Consider the following 24,454-nt stretch of genomic DNA (forward strand, 5'->3'; position numbering starts at 1 on the left):
TGGTGACCCTCCTTGATGGCTCTCCCCTGGAGATCTGGTCAGGAGGGACCTTCTATCTCAAGCGGAAGGAGTGATCCTTCACCCCCGCCCAGAGATATGGAACCTGTGGGTTTGCCCTCCAGTTCCCTGCCCAGTTAGTTCAGTACTAGAGTTCCTGCAAAATCGTTTTTCTGCAGGGCTATTCCTGTCCACACTGAAGGTGTATGTGGCTGCCATAGCTGCTTACCACGTCCCTTTGGGTGGTGTATCTGTGGGGAGAAACCCTTGGATAACACGTTTCCTTCGTGGCACTTGGAGGCTGAGGCCTGTAATTCATACCAGAGTTCCAGCTTGGGACCTGGCTGTTGTACTAGAAGGCTTATCTACGGCTCCCTTCGAGCCCTTTGATGCGGTTCCAGAGAAGTTTATTTTAGCCATCTCTTCACTACAGAGAGTAGGATATCTTCAAGCTCTGTGGGTATCCCCCACGTGCCTTGAGTTTGCACCAGGGATGGTCAAGGCATTCCTTTTCCCTAAGACGGGCTATTTTCCGAAGGTGCCGACCAACGTACCGTGGCCTTTCGTTTTGCAGGCATTCTGTCCTCCTTTCAGAAATCATGTCCAGCAAAAGCTAAACCTTGTTTGTCCAGTTAGAGCGCTGGATACTTATGTCCACAAAGCTGCCCAGTGGAGGAAATCTGATCAGCTGTTTGTCTGCTTTGGATCATCTAAAAAGGGGCTCCCTGCGTCCAAACAGACAGTCAGCAAGTGGATAGTTGAGGCTATTTCTCTTGCTTATGAAGCTTCTGGCCAGCCGTCACCTTTGGCTGTCAGAGCTCATTCTACCACGAGTATGGCGGCCAACAAGGCCTTAATTTCGAGGGTCTCCCTTCAAGACGTCTGTGATGCGGCGGGCTGGTCCTCTCCGCTCACTTTCGTAAAGTTTTATAACTTGGACCTGGATGCTGCTCCAGGTTCACAGGTGCTTATGTCGTAGTTGTGCTCTCACACGACAGGTACTTGTGAGCATGTCGTTTGGGCATTATCGTACCCAGAGCGTCATCGACACAGTGCGAGTTCCCTTCTCAGGGAACTATGGTTACAGTTGTAACCTGAGACGATTTGTTTGTATGCACTGTAAAAAAAATTAAAAAAAAACATTTTTCTTACACTTCCCAAATGATGTGACAACTTTTTTAATTTTGTCAATTCAAATACTGTACATTGGACAAATAAACAATAATTAACATATTTAATTGTTGCAGGTTTGCATAATATGCTGAGTTTGCATTTCACTATTTTTATACTTTGAGGAATACTGAAATCTGTTTTTGTGCAAGTGAGATGAATAAACACATGCTCCCACTATTGTAGTAGTCTAGAACTACAATAACCATCATGTTTACACAGCACACAACACCTCTGCACCTCACTCCAGATTTCTCTCACCATGGCAACAGGAGAGGTGTCAGTTAATAAATGAGAAAACAAAGTAACTTGCGTTACTTATTTGAAAAAGTAATTTAGATATTTTGTTGTAAATTTAAAAGGTAATGCGTTACTTTACTAGTTACTTGGAAAAGTCATCTGATTACGCAACTTACGTAACTTGTAATGTGTTACCCCCAACACTGTATATATGAATTCTGAAATGTGTGTTTAATAAGAGACTTCTTATACACAAACAAAACACACTCATCTGAATTCCTGTTTGAGTAAGATGAATTAAACAGGAGATCTCCTCTATAGTGAGTCTCTTGAAAGCATCAGTTGCTCAATAAAGTTAAATCAGCCCGAGAGTGCAGGAAAAAGGACCGCAGCAGGCATTTACACACAAACAATAGTATCTAGTGTGTGTATGTGTGAGTGTGTAAGTGATATACCTCACCGTTTCCCAATTCCAGTGTTGTCACTCATTCTGTTATTCACACTCTGACTGGCCTGCTGCCCATAAAGATCTATTACACACACATTCTCTTTCTCTCTCTGCTGCATTTTACAAAAGGGCTCTGGGATAGAGGGGAAAAGTTGGAATCAAACTGAGATACAGAAAAGCTGCAAAATAATGTGAAAGTAAAGTTACGTCTGGATATTTTATTCATGGTGATATTTTATTCACGTGAATGGTGAACTCTCTGCAAAACAATAATTTAGTTAGCCTGTGTTAGCCTAAATGGATGTAAATTAAGGCAGGAAAAAATGTGGTTTCTTGCAGTGGAAATGCATCACTATAGATCTGTCCCAATCTGTTACAGTATTTTGTAAATATTAATCAAACAACAAATTGACGAGACAAAGAGATGTTATGCTCCTAAAAATTTGTTCTACCATTCAAATTTATTTATGTCCTTGTTTCTTGAAAAACATTTTTAATGAATTAAAATCCCCCCCAAAAAATACGTAGTTATTTTTATTTTATTAAATACAATTGTTTTCATATAATTTGTTATATTAAATTAACTTTAATATAATTCTGAATTCTGACATCTGGAAGTGTAGGAGTGTTTTCCATATGTACGTGTGTAATTGTGTGTCTGTCTGGATCAGGTAAAATCATCAGCTCTTTATGAAGCTCAGCAGGAGTCAGACATGATAAGTCTAGTGGCAGCTGTACTTGTTAAACGTCTGACTTCATGTCCCCTGACCATTAGCAGCACTTGTTCAATCTGTCTTGATCTGGCTAATACATTATGCTGAATCAAAGAGTCCTGAGATATTAGAGAGATACTAAAGATCTTTCAGATCATAACTGTCTGTGTGGATTTTGCATACATATATATTCAGTAGTGCGTGTAATATAACATTCACTGTAAAAAGTAATTCAGGGAGGGGGCGCTATGGAGCAACGTAAGAGGTAGACGTGTTTGCCATCTTCTCCACAGCCAAGTCGATAAAATTGTAATCTAAACGTCTCTAAACTACTTTTAAATGGGCTAAAAGTCTAGCTTGACATACCATAGCACTACACTTTAACCTTAAGCTTTGTCGATGCCGTCAAAAAAGCAGCCCCAGGGCATTAAACCCTCTCAGCCACAGCCTGATGCTCCTGACAACATGGCAATGGCTGACCAAACGGCTGGCCTCGCGCTGGAAGAAAAAGACATGTCGCGGATGATGGAGAAGATTTCGGAAAAGATCATCAGTGCCTTCGATGAGAGATTCGATAAACTAGAAGCGACTCTTCAAACCATACAAACGGCGCAACGTGAGTTAAGTGAGAGAGTCGAGATGGTAGAGGAGCAGGCCAGTGATCATGAAACTCGTATCCTCTCTCTGGAAACTTCCCTGGATACCTTAAATAAAGAGAACAAGATGCTTAAGTCCAAGCTTAACGATCTCGAGGGTCGATCGCGTCGTAATAACATCAGAATCGTCGGTATCCCAGAAGGAGCTGAAAAAGGAAGGCCAACTGAGTTTGTGGCGGAGCTGATCAAGCAACTTTTCGACGACTTTTCCGACCTCCCAGTCATCGATCGTGCACACCGAGTACCGCAGCCAAAGCCCCCGGAAGGAGCCAAGTCGCGCGCAATAATCGCACGAATCCACTACTTTCAAGACAAAGAGCACATTCTACGCCTTCGTCAGGGACGTCAGCTTGAATACCAGGGGCGTAAAGTGCTGTTTTTTCTGGATTACACGGCTGAGGTAATGGAACAACGTCGGAGCTTCAGCGAGGCGATGCAAATGTTAAGAGAGCTTAAGGTGCGTCATACTCTGCGCTTCCCCGCCAAGCTTTGCATCACCTATAATGGAAATACTGGAATGTTTACATCTCCCACGGACGCAAAGTTATACATAGACAAAGAACTGAGGCAAGTCGCTGGGACAGTTCAAGAATAAATTTTGTACTAGTACTATGTGTAGTACTATGGAGTTTGCATAGAGACTGTAATGTGCATATTATCTTTTTTGGATAAGATTAGGTTGTGGAGTTGCATTTTTTATTTTACATTTTTTTCTTTTTTACTAGGTCGATTTACATGAAAGGGAACGATACAACTAATAGAGGAAATCCTACCTTAACTTTGGTTTCTTGGAATGTTAAAGGGCTTAGCCACCCCATTAAAAGAGGTAAAGTGTTTACCTATCTCAAGTCCTTGAAAGCAGACATCTTATTTCTACAGGAAACGCATATAGCTGTGGGACAAGAACATAAACTTAGGGCGAATTGGATATCCCAGGTATATCAGGCTCCTTTCAGCAGTAAGGCCAGGGGGGTAGCAATTTTACTTCGTAAGGGTATTTCATTTCAGCTTGATTCGATGACTACTGACTCTCATGGCAGATATGTCATGATTTCAGGACAACTTAATTCTTTGCACATCACAATGTTAAATATATGGTCCTAATATTGACGATCCTCAATTTTTTAAAAAGATTTTTGATTTAATACCATCTGGGTGTGTAAATGTCATTATTGGCGGTGATTTCAATTGTTATTTAGATCCATTTTTAGATCGATCATCCTCAAAGCCACCTCTTAGTATAACCTCAGTACAGATCCTCAATAGATTGATTGAGGAAAGGAACATGGTAGATATTTGGAGGTTGCATCACCCAACAGAAAGGGAATACTCATTTTATTCGCATGTTCATAAATCTTATACTAGGATTGACCGTTTTTTGGTTACTTCTGAACTGATACGCAGAGTAACTGGTACACGGTACCATAACATGCTTATATCAGACCATAGCCCCATCTCACTTCAGATTAATAAAATCCTGCCACGACAAAGTTATTATTGGCGATTCAACCCTTACCTACTTAAAGGCCCAGCTTTTGAAAGCTACATTAACGCTAAACTGGATGATTTCTTTATGAATAATGACAATGGCCAAGTCTCTGATTCAATTTTATGGGATACTCTTAAGGCAGTCATAAGGGGTCATATTATTGCTTTTGAAACTGCTAGTAAGAGAAATAGCAATAGCAGGCTTTTGACAATTGAAAATTTACTCACAACATTAGAACAGGCATATAGAATCTCCGGATTACAAGATTATAATAAGATACTGAATTTAAAATACGAATATAATTCGATCTTGAGCAAATAATTGAGAATCTCTTACTTAAACTGAAACAAAAACACTTTGAATTAGGCGATAAACCAGAAACTTTATTAGCGAGACAGTTAAGGGGTGAGCAAGCAAAGCAAACAATTCATCAAATCAAGTCAAACACAGCTGAGATTGTAACCAATCCAGAAGAAATTAATGAATCCTTTAGGGATTTTTACTCTGATCTTTATTCCTCAAAATGCAACGTCAGTCAAGAGGATTATGAATCTTTTTTTGATAGTCTTAATCTTCCCCAGTTAGATAAAATTGCAAAAGAAGATCTAGAATGCACATTTTCTGAAGCGGACATCTTAGAGGCCATCAAGTCTTTTCCGTCGGGCAAAGCACCGGGTCCAGACGGCTTTGGATGTGAATTTTATAAAGCCTTCTCTTTAAAACTAGCCCCTTACTTATTGAGAATGATCAACGACTCATATGAAAATGGCAGACTCCCCAATTCATTATATGAGGCCAATATTTGTGTTCTATTAAAGAAAGGAAAAGACTATACGGACCCAGCCAATTATAGACCTATATCGCTTCTCAACTTTGATCAGAAGGTGATAACAAAAGTATTAGCAAACAGACTTGGAAAGCATATTTCAACAATAGTACACCCAGACCAAACTGGGTTTATACCAGGTCGTTTCTCCTTTTGCAATGTTCGTCTCCTTCTGAATATTCTTTATAAGGAGCGTGGTAAGGAAGCCTCAGGAGCAATCATCTCTCTAGATGCCCAAAAAGCATTTGATCAAATAGAGTGGCCATTTATGCTAAAAGTGCTGGAACACTTTGGGTTTGGGAGTCGTTTTATCAAGTGGGTAAAAATTCTATATTTATGTCCTCGTTCATCCATTCTTACAAACTCTAACAAATCTAACCCTTTTGAGTTGCATCGAGGAGTTATGCAAGGAGATCCTCTTTCCCCTCTTCTTTTTGATATTGCGTTGGAACCTCTAGCAGTAGGGATTAGAAGTCACCCACATATACATGGAATAAAGATGGGAAAGGACGAAGCTTTAGTTAGTCTATATGCTGATGATCTATTAATATATCTTTCTGATCCAGCCAAATCAGTCCCATATTTGCTTGATTATATTAATGCTTTTGGTAAAATCTCCGGGTATACTATTAACTGGTCCAAAAGTGAATTTATGTCACTTGCTAGACACACAAATTCCAGCCAGGTTGGTCCCTCGCCTTTCAAAACAGTCGAAGACCACTTTACCTATCTTGGCATTGTGGTACCAAAGAACCCCAAGCAAATATTTAAATTAAACTTTTTGGCTAAGATGGACAAATTAAAAGATAATATAGAGCGATGGAGGCTCCTTCCGCTATCTATGATAGGCAAAATTAATGCAATTAAAATGGTCACTTTACCACAGTTCCTCTACCTTTTTCAAAATTTGCCTATTTATGTACCTATCTTTTTTCAAGCTTTTGGATTCAGTTATCCTACTGTTTATTTGGGCTTACAAGACTCCCCGAATTGCAAAAGCGCACTTACAGAAACCCACTCAGATGGGAGGCCTAGGGCTCCCAGTGTTTAAATATTACTATTGGGCAGCAAATGCCAGGGCTTTATCATATTGGCAGAGGGGTATTCCTAGTGAAACTTTCTCTGTGGCTGATCCTCTATGGCTTAGGATAGAGACATTTTCTCTTACAACATCTTGTCTCCCAGTTTTACTTTTCTCAAAAGTCTCTCCCTCAACAAAAATAATTGGTACTAATATAATAGTTAAAAATTCAATACGAATATTAAATCAAATAAGGAAACATCTTAAATTACCTGACGTCTCGATCCTCACACCCATCGCTAACAATCACATGTTTAGACCCTCTCAGAAAGACCGAGGTTTTATTGAATGGAAAAGTAAAGGTCTGATGTCTATCGGGGACCTTTATATAGATGGTAAATTTGCATCTTTTAGCCAATTGCAATCTGCATTTAATCTTTCAAGGTCCGACTTTTTTCGATATCTGAAAGTGAGACATTTTGTTCAAATGGTTATTCCACAATTTATTGACAAACCAGAGTTTAACACATTTGAGCACACTTTTTTGGTAAATCCAAGCTCTAGACATCTGGTTTCACGCTGCGTTAATTCTTTCCAACTGCCTGTGAACACCAATCATATAAAAGAAGCCTGGGCTAAGGATTTTGATGAAGAAGTGTCCGATGAAACCTGGAATGACAGTCTCAAAAAGATTCAAGATTGCTCAATAAATGTGAGACACAGGTTGATTCAGTTTAAAGTGGTGCATAGATTGTATTATTCCAAAACGAAGTTGAGTAAAATATACAATTCTATTTCTCCAGTTTGCGACAGATGTAAAATAGAGGAGGGTTCTTTGTCACACATGTTTTGGTTTTGTCACAAACTGTTTAATTTTTGGACTGATATATTTGATTTTTTTTCAAAAGTCTTTCAAAAGGAGGTTAAACCAGACCATGGTCTTGCAATTCTTGGATCCTCTGAGACATTGAATACTCTTCCAAGATCGCAGCAACGACCTCTATTGATGGGCATGACTCTTGCGAAAAAAACGATACTTTTAAACTGGAAATCTTCAGACTCTCCATCATTCAAAGCTTGGTTATGTGAATTGTTTCATGTCATATAACTGGAGAGGATACGTTCCTTGGAGTCCCAATCTCATCGCCAATTTCAAACTATATGGCAGCCCTTCGTAGATTTCCTCAAGTCTGAATAGTGTATAATTATTGTTCTCACTGTAATAATTCATCTAGGATTAAGTCTTGTTTATGTTAGTCCAACCCCCCTTGGTTTTGTTTTGTTCTGTTAAGGTTATATTGTTTGGGGGGGTTTGTATTCTTAAATTTGTACACTATGTTAAAAAAAAAATAAAAAAAAAAAAAAAAAAATTAATTCAGGGAACCTGTTACCACAACTTAAATGCATGGTTGCAAGCTAAAAATTCTAATTTATTGATTTTAAACCTTTTAAGTTGCAAACATTATTTTATTGAGTTCTGTTGACATAATGTTGATCATTACATTAACTTAATATTGTGTGTAATTTAAACTCAAATTTCTGCATTCATTTTTTTTAAACGCAAGTTGTAGTTACTTAAGGAAATTGTCTTGATAACTGCAATTTGGGTAGTAGATTTCTAGTTCCCAGCATGCTTTGCATAGGACTGGATAAGAAGAATAAATGTTGAGATTACGTATTTTATTTGTTTTTAGTGAAGGGAAAGACCTGTTAGTGTTTAATGCTGTCATGTTTGACATTTAAAAGAGTTTCTGTAATGTTGAATTTTTTTGTGGTTATCATTGTGCTGATGAATAGACTGCATGAAGTTAAACACTACATTAACTCTATAAGCAATGACTGTGTTAATGCCAGTGACAAATAATATCTTGTTCATTAAACATACATGCTAAATAAGTTACATTAAGCATGTGCTATTATAGCTGTGGATTTGAACTTAAATAGATTCAAAATTAATTGATTCCGGGGCTACAACTCAAGTAGTTGGAGCGACTTAATATTTTTTTAATGTTACAAATTATTAAGTTAATTTAACACAATATAATTTGTTGGTTGAACATAATTTCATTCGAAATTGTCATAAATTAAAACATTACTCAAAAAACCTGATACAAACTGTGGCGTTCATTTTTTAATTTTGAGCCAAACACATTATTTTTTTAGAATGTTCTGCTAAAAGACAGATCGACTTCCACAAGGGGGAATTCAGGTTTTATCTGTGTTTGCATAGACCATCCCTTGTGCCACATGTGTTACAGGTATGGAGGCATCACCACAACAACACCATTAAAGTAATAACTCTGAAGTGCTAATACAAAAGTATATTACCTCTCATATCTGAACCATATGTAGTGATGGAGTGCACATAAAAGTGTTTTAAGGGCCTCTAGTGATCAAGATGATCAAGATTCAAAAGGTCCAAAACAAAAGTATTTTTTTAAATTAAACAAACACAGGTAGTCCACAGATACGAAGCAAACAGCATGTAGACGCGACAATACCAGACAACTCAACTGAAAACAAAGAGGAAAACAAAAACTTAAATATACAAAGATAATGAGCCCAAGGGCAAACAGGTATAACATATATATATATATATATATATATATATATATATATATATAAAATGTTATACCTGTATGTGTTAAATTTTATTAAAAATGACTGATGATAACTATTGAAGCTTAGTTTAAATAACATTCATCTATCTGTACACTCCTAGTCAGAAGTTTGAAATAATAACAAATGTTTTTGAGAGAAGTGTCCTCTGTTCACCAAGGCTGCATATATTTGATTTAACATACAGTAAAAACAGTAATATTGTGAAATATTACTACAATTTAAAATAACTGCTCTCTATTTTAATATATTTAAAAAATGTATTTTATTCCTTGAATAGCAATGCTGCATTTTAAGCAGCCATTACTCAAGTCTTCAGTGTCACATGCTGATTTAGTCACTGAAATTAAGAAACTTCTGTCAGAGAAGACAAGAAACATAGTTGTTGCAACAAAGTTTGAATGACTAGAATACTAGAATGACTGACATTTCTGCAAGTTTAGGTTTCAAACTTTAAAACTGTATCAGCTTTTTATAGGCAATGTCAGATTTATGTCTCCCTCAGTGTTTGAATTGTTCTTGTGTCTCTGGTTAGAGAGAATGTACAAGGTGGTGTTAAAGTGTGTGAGTATGTGAGTGTTAGAGCTCTTACTGGTGGGCACTCCATGTCTGGAGCGTTGGGAGTTGCACACAATGGCTACGTCTTGGTTGTGAGTACAGTCGTGTTTGAGCCAACCCCTCCGGTTGCAGTGTGTGACGCTGGGCTCTTTTCCTGTGCACCTGACATCATCCAGGAGAATAGGACCTGCCGCCATCCCGAACCGCCCTGGTGACACACTCTCCCCTGATCTGCATCAACACAACAGCATTAACAAAGCTGTAAATGATAAACACACCAGCAATCAAATCAAATAACTTAATGTTGCATGTGTGTGTGCTACCTGAAGCCCAGCTGCCTGCAGACGACCTGCGTGTTAGTCTGTGTCCAGCCATCATCACACACGGTCCCCCACTGACCTCTGTAATGAACCTCCAGTCTCCCTTCATAACCCTTCACACCACCCACCAGACGCACTGCACCATCTCAAAAAGAGAGAGAGGGACTCCTTTTACACCTGGTATTAACATCAACCTCAGGTAAACATAAATTTAAAACAATCCTGGCAAAATATGTTGTAAAAAATAAGTTCAACATTAAATTGTAAAGTATATGCATTTGATTAACTAAATAGAACTGGCTCATAAGAGTCCTTCATTTCAAAATCAGCTGGAGTACACTGATAGCCTCGTATGGTTTGATTCACTGAAAAGAATCAACTTACAAGAGTTGCTCACTCACAAAACTAGTTCTGAAAAGAAGTGCACTTGTAATGTTTTTTTAAAACTGTACTTGTATATAATATAATATTAATTAAATATAGGTCCACTTAAGTATACTTATGTCACAGTCATGTTCTGTTTAGTTTCATTGCCATGATCTGTTTGGTTTTCCCTGTCACTTGTTTTGCCTGTGATTTAATTTATTCATTAGTTGTCATGGTTTCTAATTACTTCTCACCTGTTTCCTGTTCCGTTAATGATGTTCCCCTGCGTATTTAAGCCCTCTGTTCCTTCTTTTCTTTGTCTCACATTAAAGTTTTTACTACTTAAAGTAACTTTTTTCTTACATTTGTATTGTACAGACAAAAAAAAAAAAAAAACAGACAAACATGAAAGAGAAAACGTTGTCTGCCCTTTCTTCTTTTTACACAATATTTTCCCCACATGTAACTGAATGATGGAAGAAGAGAAAAGAGGGGAAAAAACACCAATAATGAGTAACCACCCCTACCTCGTAGGAGGATTAGCAAATATCAGCAGTATATATAAACAATAATACTAATAAAATGCATATAATAAATTAAGGGGAAAAAAGTAGTTTTTTTTATTCTTAATACACTTTCTTAAAAAATTGCACTTTGTAATGTTAAATTTTCCTTTTAAAGTATATTTTAAGAAGTACACTTATTTTGAGTAATTACTTCAGGGCTGCTAAAAAAGTATGTTCTATATAGTATCATATGCACACCAGAATCTCACTGGAAGTAGAAGGTCATCCAGGTACTTTTTTATCAGTACTGTGAATTTGGACATACTGCTTTTTTGACACGTGTCACATTTCGGACGCAGCTACTGTCAGAGGAACTGAATGTCACATGATTCTGATATTGTTTAACAAATGGCCCTCAGTTCCCAAACCTATACATATATCATGCAATTTAATAGAACTGTAGTCTGTTTCTCACATAAGTTTTGTCCATATTTGTATATGTATATACCTGTAAGTGGGATACAAGAAACTCCAGCATCCTCTGTGTGGTCACAGTTGTGCTCCCCCCAGGCGTTTTTTGGACACTGTTCTATGGAAAGCTCATTTCCTGTGCAGCTCACCTCGTCCAACAATACACGCCCCGAGCCTGCACCGAAATATGCTCCCACCCAAGCCTTAGCGATGCCACTGTACACAAACATCAGAATATAGTACAAAAAACAACACTTCAGTGGAAAATTTTAATCACTGAAAGTCATAACGACTCAAAGAAAGTAAAACAATCATTGTGTAGATTAAGATTAAAGCTGGCATCCCACTCTAGCTATTTTTTCCAGCTGATTTGCAGTCGTTCATATACATAGTTATTATAAAATCAGTTATTTGTGAGTGCTGCATGCATTATATTATGATTCAGATGAGCTTCTTCAAATGCGATTTTTCTTGCACTGAAGAACTGTCAAGCCATTGTGAAAAATAAGTACATTTCATTGTATTGATGTTACGTAGCGTGGTTGTGGAAATAGCACGAAGAAGGATGATGATGATAAAACATGACACAGGTGAAAGGAGATGACTAATTAGACAGACTGGGGAAAACTGGGTCACAGGACTAAACCAAAAACACTATGAAACAAGGGAGACAGACCATACATGTAACAACTGACTGTGCGCTTGTAGTGTACTTCAAATCTTAAAAGTGTTTTTTAAAAACTCAACTTGCAGATAATATATCACTAAACACAAAAAAACACTAATGTAATCTTAACACCGTTAAGTACACTTTTAAAACCACTCGTTTAATTGCCTGACATTCAGTACAGTATATTCATTTAAAGTATATTATTTACGTAATAAGTACTCTTTTTAAAAGTATGTAACACAAAACTACAGTCCAAGATATCCATGTCATCCAAGATATCCATGTCTTTCTTTCTTCAGTCGAAGAACAAAAAATATATATATATACAGTGAGGAAAATAAGTATTTGAACACCCTGCTATTTTGAAAGTTCTCCCACTTAGAAATCATGGAGGGGTCTGAAATTGTCATCGTAGGTGCATGTCCACTGTGAGAGACATAATCTAAAAAAGAAAATCCAGAAATCACAATGTATGATTTTTTAACTATTTATTTGTATGATACAGCTGCAAATAAGTATTTGAACACCTGAGAAAATCAATGATAATATTTGGTACAGTAGCCTTTGTTTGCAATTACAGAGGTCAAACGTTTCCTGTAGTTTTTCACCAGGTTTGCACACACTGCAGGAGGGATTTTGGCCCACTCCTCCACACAGATCTTCTCTAGATCAGTCAGGTTTCTGGGCTGTCGCTTAGAAACACGGAGTTTGAGCTCCCTCCAAAGATTCTCTATTGGGTTTAGGTCTGGAGACTAATACAGTGCAGTCGCCCTGTCCCATGTGCAGAAAAACACCCCCAAAGCATGATGCTACCACCCCCATGCTTCACAGTAGGGATGGTGTTCTTGGGATGGTACTCATCATTCTTCTTCCTCCAAACACGTTTAGTGGAATTATGACCAAAAAGTTCTATTTTGGTCTCATCTGACCACATGACTTTCTCCCATGACTCCTCTGGATCATCCAAATGGTCATTGGCAAACTTAAGACGGGCCTTGACATGTGCTGGTTTAAGCAGGGGAACCTTCCGTGCCATGCATGATTTCAAACCATGACGTCTTAGTGTATTACCAACAGTAACCTTGGAAACGGTGGTCCCAGCTCTTTTCAGGTCATTGGCCAGCTCCTCCCGTGTAGTTCTGGGCTGATTTCTCACCTTTCTTAGGATCATTGAGACCCCACGAGGTGAGATCTTGCATGGAGCCCCAGTCCGAGGGAGATTGACAGTCATGTTAGACGGGCATTTGTGGTTAAAAAGTATATATATATATATTTTTTTTTTTTAAATGACCAATCGTTTTGCTAGATAAGACCCTTATTTCTCAACTGGGATCGTGTAGAGACTTTGAAGCTGCAATGAGACGGACATTTGAACCTTCTTTGAACATTGGTATAGTTGGTTGCCATTGAAGCCCATTCTGTGTAGAAAAATCCTGGAATGTTTTCCTCAAAAACCTTAATTTCTTTTCGACTGAAGAAAGAAAGACATGGATATCTTGGATGACATCGGGGTGAGTAAATTATCAGCAAAAAATTTTTGAAAGTGAACTAATCCTTTAATTAATGTGATTTTTTTCTCACTAAAATTGAGCAGGAATATATATTACAGCCCTGAAGGATAAATCCACTCCATGATTTAGTCTATTGCAATTGTTTATGTTAGCATGGAACCTCTTTTTTGGCAAAATGGGCCACAGTTATACATAACAGGTAATGGGAGAGAAATGTCAGAGGCAGCCATTTAGTCTGTTACCCTCGGGCTCTTCCATTCTTAATCGGTGAGGATGGCAGAGCTCCAACAAGGAGAGATTTCTGTAACAACAGACTACTAATGCAACACTCACATTTAAAATCGAATTGTTTCAAGCAGACTTTGTGGGTCACATTAAGAGTGTGCTATGAGATTATATATATTTTTAATTCTTTCTGTGATTAATAGGCAATCAAGCACAAAGTTCAGCAGTCAATAATCACTGAAAGTTGAGAGGCAAATGAAGTGGAACTGTGGTTTCAGACATGTGCACGAACCCATGCATTTTATTCTACAGGAGTTGTTTCAGCTCAATAAAGAGCCATTCACATGAGTGATTATTATACAAACTCAAACACCTGCAAAGCTCACTTTTGGGCGCCATTTATTACGTCCGTTGTTACACTATAGTTGAAAAGCTAGAAACAATCAACCTGATTCACATCTTGATCTTTCCATTCCCTCTTTCCGTTCCTCTCTAATTCCTTTCCTCCCACTAAATCACCCTTTACGCCTCTTTGCCTTCTCGATCTGTCTTCCTCTGGCACTCATCCTTTCATTATCTCAATTTTCTGTCCGTCTCTCACACACTCACTTTCTTACCGAGAACACTTTGGCTTTGTGTGTCAGGGACCTCCCAAGAAAATATTTCACATTTTTATGCAGAGAAGACACTCAACTCCTCTCTTTCTCTTTCCCTATTTATCACTCCTACCTCCTCTCGATCTTCCTTCTATTTTCACACATCTCAGTTGAAAAGAACGCCCTGGTGTTCCTAGACAGTGTGTTCCCAAAAAAACAGGTCATGCCTCTATGGCTATGTTCAGACAGGCTGATTTCTTTGGCATACATGTCTAGTTTTTTGAAGGGCTGTCAATTAATAAATTATTAATAATGAATTCATTTAAAACAATTAAATATTTAAATAAAATAAAAATAAATGTAAAAGGAATACAAATATAAATATTTGTTAAGAATATTGTGATACAATTAATGAATTAATCAGCATATCAATAGTAAAAAAAAAATTAAAACAAACCCAATCCAATTCATATAATCAATATGTGGTGTAAAATGTGATTAAAATAATTCCAGTTAGATCAGATTTCAAGTATGTTTCATAATATGGGACAAAACATGAATGTAATGTTATACACAAAGCGCAGTAGTGTCTGGAGCCGTGTCTGAATCCATTCATTCATTCATTCTCATAAGTGGCATTCACTATGTACTGAATGACAACTAAGCATATGCATGAATGTTGTGTTGTCTGATGCGCCTATAATGATTTCAGTACCACAGCGGAATGATATGATTCTTTTTTTTCTCTTATCTCTCTACTATGGCAGCCAACCAATGTAGATATACCAGATATTTTCTACACCAGGGGTGCCCAGTCCTGTTCCTGGAGATCTAGGCAGCGTCTGAAAGCTTAGGCAGCTGACTTTTTGCCTCGCTGCCTTATCAGGCAATGACTTTGCAGGCAGCGTTTGAGCACAAAGGTAACTGATTTCGAACAGACTTCTGAGGCAGCATAACAGTTTAATATTCTACAACAAAATAGAGCTTTGGTGATAACTAAATAATATATAAAATTACTTCAATAGTAATGTTTTTGCTAGAAATAACATCAAAAGTGGAAAATGTTGCTCAAAAACGAACATTTACACAGAAACTGACCACCAACCGCAACTTTCAGATGCCATCTTAATTTTTTAGCTGTCACGGAATGGTACACACAGGATTGTGGGATATCAAAGGCAGCGAAGGATATATCTATCTTCAAAAATTTATCAGATGAAGCTATCTCAGGAGTGACTATTGGATTCGGACGTGCCTTGATGCCTTCCTACCGTGGAATGCATCCTCCAAAGATAGCATTTTTAAGCTTTCGGACGCAGCCCTAACTACCTGCAGAGTTCAGATCCAACCCTAATCCAACCCACCTCTCAGAAGTTATCCTGAAGATCTTAACTAGCTGGTTTAGTTGTGTTTGATCAGGGCTGGAGCTTGAAGGCTTGAAACAGGATTGGGGACCCCTATTCTTTACTATCTGAATGGACCTGATTTGACCGAATTGGATTTGTAACACAAAAGATTGGATTTTAAAACCAAAACCAAATGTGTGCGTGTGTGTGTGTGTGTGTGTGTGTGTGTGTGTGTGTGTGTGTGTGTGTGTGTGGCCTGGTAAACTCTACATTATGGGGAATGTCCCCACAAAGATGGCAATATCCAAAATCCTTGTCCCTGTATAGACATTTTTTGGTCCCCATGAAGAAAACAGATTATAAATCATACTAAGTGATGCTTTTGGAAAATGTAAAAATGAATAAAGTTTTCTGTGATGGGTAGGTTTAGGTGTAGCGTTAGTGTATGGGGCCAGAATATACAGTTTGCACAATTTAAAAAAATCATTATGTCTATGGAAAGTCCCCATAAAACATGAGAACACAACGTGTGTGACGTGTGTGTGTGTGTGTGTGTGTGTGTGTGTGTGTGTGTCTTACCCCAACCCCAGCTGTCTGCAGACCACCTCAGCGTCATTATCGTCCCACTGGTCATCACACACTGTGCCCCACTGTCCTGCATGATGCACCTCTACTCTGCCCTCATGCGCTGATGGACCACCAGAGAGACGCACCGGGACAAACACTGAAGCTATACATACACACACAAGCTTCAAGATATTTTCCCTTTACTTGAGAGTATATTTGTGATTGCATCTGTGTTTATGTATCTGTGAGCATGTGCATACCCTCCACTGGTGTGCAAGAGACGGCAGCCGCCTGGCGGTTAACACACTCTCCCCCGTTCCATACGGTGCGATTGCACTGCAGTAAGTCCTCTTCCTGTCCCTCACAGCCCACAGTCTGCCAGTGAACTACAGACACCACCAGACGTGACAGAGGACTCACACGTGCACGTGCCCTGTAACTGAGACAAAGTGAGATTTTTTCATTTTTGTCTAATTTATCTCACTTCAGTCATTTAATCCATTTAGTTTTCATGATATTTCAACTATTCATGAACCTTTGTCAAAGTTTGTAAATGTGACCCTGGATCACAAAACCAGTCACAAGTCGCACGGGTATATTTGTGGCAATAGTCAACAATACATTGTAAGGGTCAAAATTATCGATTTTTCTTTTATGCCAAAAATCATTAGGATATTAAGTAAAGATCATGTTCCATGAAGATATTTTGTTCATTTCCTACCGCAAATATATAAAACATTTATTTTTGTGAGTGAATGCAACACAATCGCGAACATAAATGGACAACTTTAAAGGCGATTTTCTCAATGTTTCGATTTTTTTGCACCCTCAGATTCCAGATTTTCAAATACTTGTATCTCGGCCAAATATTGTCCTATCATAACAAACCATACATCGATGGAAAGCTTATTTATCCAGCTTTCATATGATGTATAAATCTCAGTTTCCAAAAATTGACCCATGTGACTGGTTTTGTCATCCAGGGTCACAAATGATAAATAGTAGACCACATGTTCTGAACACTGGGGTCACGACCCCTCATGGGGTTGCAAATGATGCAGATGCAGTCGCAAGAAATTTTTGCGAACTTGATTTTTTTTTTTTTTTTGATAAATTAAGCATTAGAAACTTTTATAGCCACAGATAATTCTGCATTATGCTGTTCAGTATTGCAAATTATTCTTGAGTAACTGTTGGAACTCTCTTCTGTCCCTGCTCTGAAAAATATGGTCGGGATATTGATAAGGAGCTGTCTGACTGACATGTACAATGATCTCAGTTCACATGTTTTTACAAGAAAATGAAGATACCACTGACAGAATATTTTGTTATTTATAAATGCGTAAAACTAAATTACAGAATAAATTTAAAAGATTTAATCCCATGAATCTCATAACCTGGCAACTCTTAAACATCTCAACTTCTTCAGCATAAGCACTTTTGATTCATGTCAACCATTAAGCCGGTGATCGTTTCTCTACATTATATTTGTTCAGTCATTCATATATGAGATGAAATATTGAAAGATAAAAAAAGGTGCCAAAAAGGCTACATGTTACCTATTACATTAACAAATAATTGGTTTACACTGAATAATTAATTTAACAATGCTCAACAAAGAAATATAGGCTACCGTTTAAAAGTTTGGTATCAGGAAGATTTTTTAAAGTTTTTAAAATGAGTCTCTTATGCTCAGCAAGGCTGCATTTATTTGAGCAAAATATAGTAAAATAGTGATATTGTGAAATATTGTTACAATTTAAAATAACTGTTTTCTATTTGAAAATATTTTAAAATGTAATTTATTCCTGAGATGGCAAAGCTCAATTTTCAGCATCATTACTCCAGTCTTTAGTGTCACATGATCCTTCAGAAATCATTCTAATATGCTGAGTTGGTGCTCAAGAAACATTTCTTTATTATCATCAATGTTGGAAACAATTGTGCTGCTTAATATTTTTGTGGAAACCGTAATACATTTTTTCAGGATTTGTTGATGAATACAAAGTTCAAAAGAATAGCATTTATTTGAAAAAGAAATATTTTGTAGCATTATATATGTCTTTACTGTCACTTTAGATAAATTCAATGCACCCTTGCAGAATAAAAGTTTTTTCCCCAAAGAAGGTCTTACTAAATCTAAACCTTTGACTGATAATGTATAACATTAGAATCTCTGTATGTTTTATGTATTTATATACTATTATATAAATATACAAACAAGGGAAGTACTAGCAAAAGAATGGAGCACAGAGATTTCAAGACAAATTTCTCAAATCTGAACTACTTTAAAACAATGAGTCAATGTTAATGAAATTGGCAGAATACTGAAATATGTTTTTATTCTTAAGAATGTAATTTGCTGCCTATAAGCTTCTACTATACAAAGCTTGAGAGCTTCTGTGGTGGACAGACAGATGGAAAACATAAATCAATGTCAGTGAAGTCTATCTGTCTCTCTAGCTTTTAAATAGTCTGTTCATCTATCAAAGCTGAGACACCCAATGAATTATTCACAAATTGCATATGGACAAGCTCCCGAGGTCAAATGATGACGGGTCCACGCATATGTATGTATCCGTTTCATATTTTAATGGTAAAATAATACTTTTTGTCAGATTTATAACTGTCATTGTTGTGTCATGTGATCTACGAGACCCTGCTGTCACCTCTCCCTAAGCACACTCAGTAATGACCTCAGACAAATGCTCTCAGATGTGTGTGACCGTGATAGACACAAACCACATGGGTGTGTTCGAGATAGAGATTAGAACTCTCTGGGGAAATCAGCGATCTTTTAAAACACCCGCACACATATATTCACCGCCTGACAACTCACTGAGCATATGCCGTGTTTAAAGGTGAAAGATTGACCTTTGACCCACTGGGGTCAAATACCAAAGGATTCCATGTACAACCTTACAAAGATGTTTTGTGGTTAGGGAATAAACAAAGCATATGGTTGTCGGAACACAGCAACTATCTCTTTGTGGCAGCATTGACTTCAAAAACTAACTACAAACACATCTCTTACCGTCCACCATGGACAGACATAACATATGCTGAATATTTCAGCGGTACATAGTATGTCTGGTTTGTGTTCAGGTTTTGGGAAAAATAAAATTCTTAGTCTGAATTCTTAGTCTGTTCTTACTATGCATACTGCCTACTTTATGCAACCTTTGTGAAACAGTATGCATTATTCAAGTAACATTAGTAGAGTGTAACATTGTTGTCACATGACCTCACCATATTGCATGTTTAAGTCAGATAATGGCATCCAGTTAGTATCTCAGGGTCAGGGATGGTTATTTTGCATTTCTAAATCTAATTTTCAGGATAAAATAGCTTTTTGAAGCTTGTGCAGTCGAGAGAAAGTCAAACCATTTGGAATGACATTAGAGTGAGTAGATAATGATGATGACATGTACATTTTTGGTTGAACTATTCCTTTATCTCCTGATTGTCCAGTATCAAGTATCAAGTCAAGCACAATTATTTCTGCATTTTGGGCCAGATTACCTAAACAGGGCGGAAACTTTTTTTTAAGGTGTCGTAGTTACACGTTACTACAAATACTAAAGTAATAACAGTAAATTATGCATAATTACAAGTAACTAAACCTAAACCAAACTCTACCGTAACTCTATTGCAAGTACATACTTACATACATACAGTACATACAGTACTTATTTGAGTAAGTATAATGTAACTACGTCACATTAAAATAAAGTGTAACAAAGCAATTTTGATACGATCCACCTTCACACTAAACACACTAAAGCTTCAAGAACTGTGGTCTAATAGATACTAAATGTTTAGTTTACTATAGTTAATAATATAATATATACAAAACAATATAATTATTTGTGATCAACACTTATTAGAAATATGACAGTAAGAGTTTGCTATAATACATTAAGTCATTCATCACACTAGAAATGGATGTCAAGTCCAATGCATTGCAGGGTATGGTATTCTGCAAAGTATGATCTGTGATATACTGCATATATTGATAAATATAGTAAGTCTTTCAGATATTGCAAACAGCCTACATACTGCAAGTGGTATGACAGTATGTTTTACATACTGTGTGTATTGTACAGTATATGCGTGTATGTGTTACCCCTGTCCCAGCTGTCGACACACCACAGCGGCATCTCGGTCATCCCAGTCATTACTGCAGATGGTTCCCCACACGCCATTCAAATACACTTCTACTGTACCATCCAACTTGGATCTGCCTCCCTGCAGTCGCAAAGAGCCTGCAAATACACACAAAAAGTGAGTTAAACTTGAGTGTTGTTGACCTTCACTGCTCAGGCAGGTGATAAAAGTAAATGTTCTGCAAACAATTCGTTCCACTGGTCTCCGTAATTTTGATAAATGTGTGCATTACGAATGTTCCCACAGTTACGCAGCACGAAAACATTAATCCATGACTTGCTTTATGTGATGAAAGAGGAAAGCTTTGACCTCCACATGAGTTTCACTTGTCAGTTCTATAATAAATGTGTGTGTTTTTGCATGAGATACTGAAAATTACGTAAGAAAACAATCATGAAAACAATGTAAGCTATTGAGTACAGCAGTACAAAAATGTCTATTATAAAACCACTGGGTGCAGATGAGATAAGCCATTTCTTTACTATTAAAATACATCTCTGCATTCTAACTGGACATAATATTCACATGTTTACAGTATATTAATTTATAGTTGAGAACTAAAAATTGCTCTTTTAGCCACATGTACAGTCTGTAGGTATTGGATACAAATTAACTTGGTAATTCAGAGATACTGATGATCAAAATACAGTAAAATATTGCAAACAATGCAATAATTGGTATTTTTATTATAAAATATACATTATAAGTTGTATTACTGTAATTTAACAGATACCCCAAACTGAAAACACTACCTATAAAATGTAGCATTTAAACATAAAATAGATCAATAATGTAAACTTGCATAAAAAATATTTTAAGATTACATTAAAAATGTGGCCACAACAGTATTAATATATTCACTTGCTACTGCATGGAACAGGTGTGTGTGTGTGGCCACAACAGTATTAATATATTCACTTGCTACTGGAACAGGTGTGTGTGTGTGTGTGTGTGTGTGTGTGTGTGTGTGTGTGTGTGTGTGTGTGTGTGTGTGTGTGTGTGTGTGTGCGTGTGTCTTTGTCTGTGGGCGTGTGTCTTTGTCTGTGTGCGTGTGCGTGTGTCTTTGTCTGTGTGTGTGTGTCGGTGTCTGTGTGTGTGTGTGTGTGTGTGTGTGTGAGAGGGGGGGTGGGGGGGGGGATGGCACCTTTTATGCATCCAGTGTTTACATTATGAGCCGCCCAGCTGTTGCATTCAGTTATAAATCACACAGTGCACAACCAAACTTGATGGCAGCACATGTTCTTCAAACATTTCAGAGCTTCAAAACTTTTACAGAATATTTGGAAAATGTGAGGCAGCGGATGCATGCTGGAAATGTAAACTAGTAGAATACCAAAATATTTAAATAAACTCATCCGTTTCCCATTTAATACACTGATAAGCTGTCCACATTCAAAGTGATTTTTAACTAATAATAATACTATTGGAAAGATTGTAAACAAATGTCACAAATAATAAATATGGAAAGATTATAGAGGAACTCAACCTAAAACTTTATACCTCTTCTCCAAGTGTTATTTCTAAGGCCTATATTAGAATATATGGAAATATGAAATATGGATCTCAAAATCATACAGTCACTGCTGGAAAGGGTTATTTATTATTTAAAACGGAGTAATTTGCAGGACCTGAAGGATTTTTCTGAAGAACATTAGGCAGTTTAACTGCTCTAGACAAACAAGGGACTCAAGAACAACCATCACAAAACAAACAAAAAAAACAGTCGTGGACTCGTGGATCATTCAGGTAACGAATGGTTTACATATTGATTCTTACTGTGTGTCGTTACCATAGACTGTAAAAAAAAATGTTTACAGTCTATGGTAATGACACACAGTAAGAATCAATATGTAAACTTTTGAACAGGGTCATTTTTATAAATTCAGCTATTTTTTGTCTTGTGGATATGTAAACATCTTTTATCTTAAATATCTTATTCAGGACAGTACTAAATAAAAAATATGAATTTTTTATGATCCCTCTTATTTTGTAAAAAAAAAAAAGATATCCACATTTTCACAGATTCTGAAAGGATTATGTAAACTTTTGAGCACAACTGTGTATATATATATATAGAATATATATATATATCTTACAATACAGTTCATTGTTCTTGGTAACACGTGGGACTAGTTTTCACAAGGGGAGTTTACTTATCTCACAGTCACACTCACAACATTGGGACATGTTGTCACAAAAGGTCAACGTGTCGTGTGTTCCACTAACATTTTTTCCCAGGGAAAAGTGGAAATGTTTAGGGGTTTTTTAGCCAAGAATTTATCTTATGTAATTATACAGAAATTGACTTTTAAAAACAAATGTACCTTAAAAGGTGTGTGTGTGTGTGTGTGTGTGTGTGGGGGGGGGGGGGGGGGGGGGGGGGGGGGTGGATCGACCCGGGGATCGACCCGGTCTCTCGTAGCCTACAGTAGATGCATTATACGTCTCGCTCTCGATACTATTTATACTCTCGCCTCGCGTTTGTCACAAAAGTCAAAATTCACTTTCAAATAGTGATTGCCAAATGAAACCTTACTGACTAACTTCTTAACAGCGCACTGACTCCAGATCTCGCGCTCGAGCCTGTCAGCAATGCAAAAGCTCTGAGCAGCTCAAGACTTGCACGAGACGCGCTCGTGCATATTTACTCATTTCTATACAGCTTCTGCTGCAACAGAAATAACTTACATTGCGAAATTTCTGTTAGAGATCGTTGTCTCAAAGTAAGACCCAAATGATAAAATGACCTCGTGCGCCGGATGAGAGTGGCTGCTTTGTTCTCATTATAGGTGCTACCTGAGGCGCGCATACCTTTCCCACGCGTGGATGCAGTGAAGTTTGGACATGTCTAAGCTTGCGTGGTGCATTGCACTGTTTTCTTGATCTGAATATGTTTAACTATCAATCATAAGTTAAGCAAAACACTTAAGAATGAACATTAAACTAATCTTTAGAAATCTTGAACGACTAGATCTGCGCGTGGAGGTCTTTTGTCTAAGAAAAGAAACACTTGACGCGCGTTTTTCCCCTCGCATAAGTTCATATAAAATACTGCTCTTGCAAATTCATTTTATTTATGTAGCTTATATATACCTTGTTTGCAATCGCAGTACCCCCAGTCAATGCGTCCTCTGCTGTTTGGGAAGAAACACCAGGGCCGAATTCTCCCGTCCGGGTTCCGACAGAAACTGTGATCTCCAAGACCTTTCCCCGGATATCGCTCTTTAACACCGGGCACGTCGTTCCAGTTCATGCATTTCACGCCTGATTCGGTGGCGTCTATAGATCCCACGTAAAAGCCCGCTTTGCCTTTGCTTTGAATACAGTCGGTGAACGGAGACCCGTGAGTGCAGGCGATGAGCAGCAGCGTGCCGAGGGTGAAGAGAAACCCACATCTCACATCCATCACGATCAACCTGTCTGCCACTGTCACCATAACCATAACAACAGTTCCTCCTCCAGTCTATATGGAGACATGGTCCTTGAGTTGTCTCATCTTGTCTTTTGGCTGTTATTGGAGAATCAGAGTCAGACGCTGATCAATTAAAGAGAAACCGCGCGGGGAAGCCCGGGGCTTATAATGACTCATGCATATTGATGATTGAGTCACCAGAGATTTGAAGTAAAAAAAATCAAAAATCAATAATGATGTCCTTCATTAAAGTGCAGAAAATCCAAAATAGTATGAGGCAAATTAATTCCACTACAGAATAGTCAGGACAGCACACATTCTTCTGGGAGATGGTCCACGATTAATGTACGCGCGCCGAACCGATCCTCCCAGAATGTGAACTCAAACGAGTCTGCCACGTTCAGTGAACTCATTATAAGTGTCTGGTCTGGTGTGGTCATCACTGTTGTTTTCTCCGAGGCTCCGGTGTGAAATATTGTGTTCAAGCATTCAGGAATGGTCGCAATGACCAACGGACGAGACAAAGTTCACGTCTGCCCTCTTGTGTCAGGAAAATAATA

At 37.6% G+C, this 24,454-nt stretch overlaps 1 protein-coding gene across 1 annotated transcript in view; it reads right to left on the reverse strand.

Moving 5' to 3' along the window:
• The window catches only part of prss12 (serine protease 12), a 48,031-nt gene extending 23,717 nt beyond the window's left edge, over positions 1 to 24,314 (reverse strand). The window contains exons 1-7 of the mRNA XM_084105724.1: positions 23,576 to 24,314; positions 20,442 to 20,580; positions 16,576 to 16,754; positions 16,328 to 16,478; positions 11,438 to 11,616; positions 10,061 to 10,202; positions 9,772 to 9,968 (exon numbers count right to left, since the gene is read on the reverse strand). Coding sequence (XP_083961850.1) covers positions 9,772 to 9,968; positions 10,061 to 10,202; positions 11,438 to 11,616; positions 16,328 to 16,478; positions 16,576 to 16,754; positions 20,442 to 20,580; positions 23,576 to 23,924 — 1,336 coding nt within the window. The 5' untranslated portion in view covers positions 23,925 to 24,314. The remainder of the gene's footprint in view (positions 1 to 9,771; positions 9,969 to 10,060; positions 10,203 to 11,437; positions 11,617 to 16,327; positions 16,479 to 16,575; positions 16,755 to 20,441; positions 20,581 to 23,575) is intronic.
• Positions 24,315 to 24,454: the final 140 nt, after the last annotated feature.

Source organism: Abramis brama, assembly GCF_963993115.1.
Source record: "Abramis brama genome assembly, chromosome: 2".
Classification (NCBI taxonomy): domain Eukaryota; kingdom Metazoa; phylum Chordata; class Actinopteri; order Cypriniformes; family Leuciscidae; genus Abramis; species Abramis brama.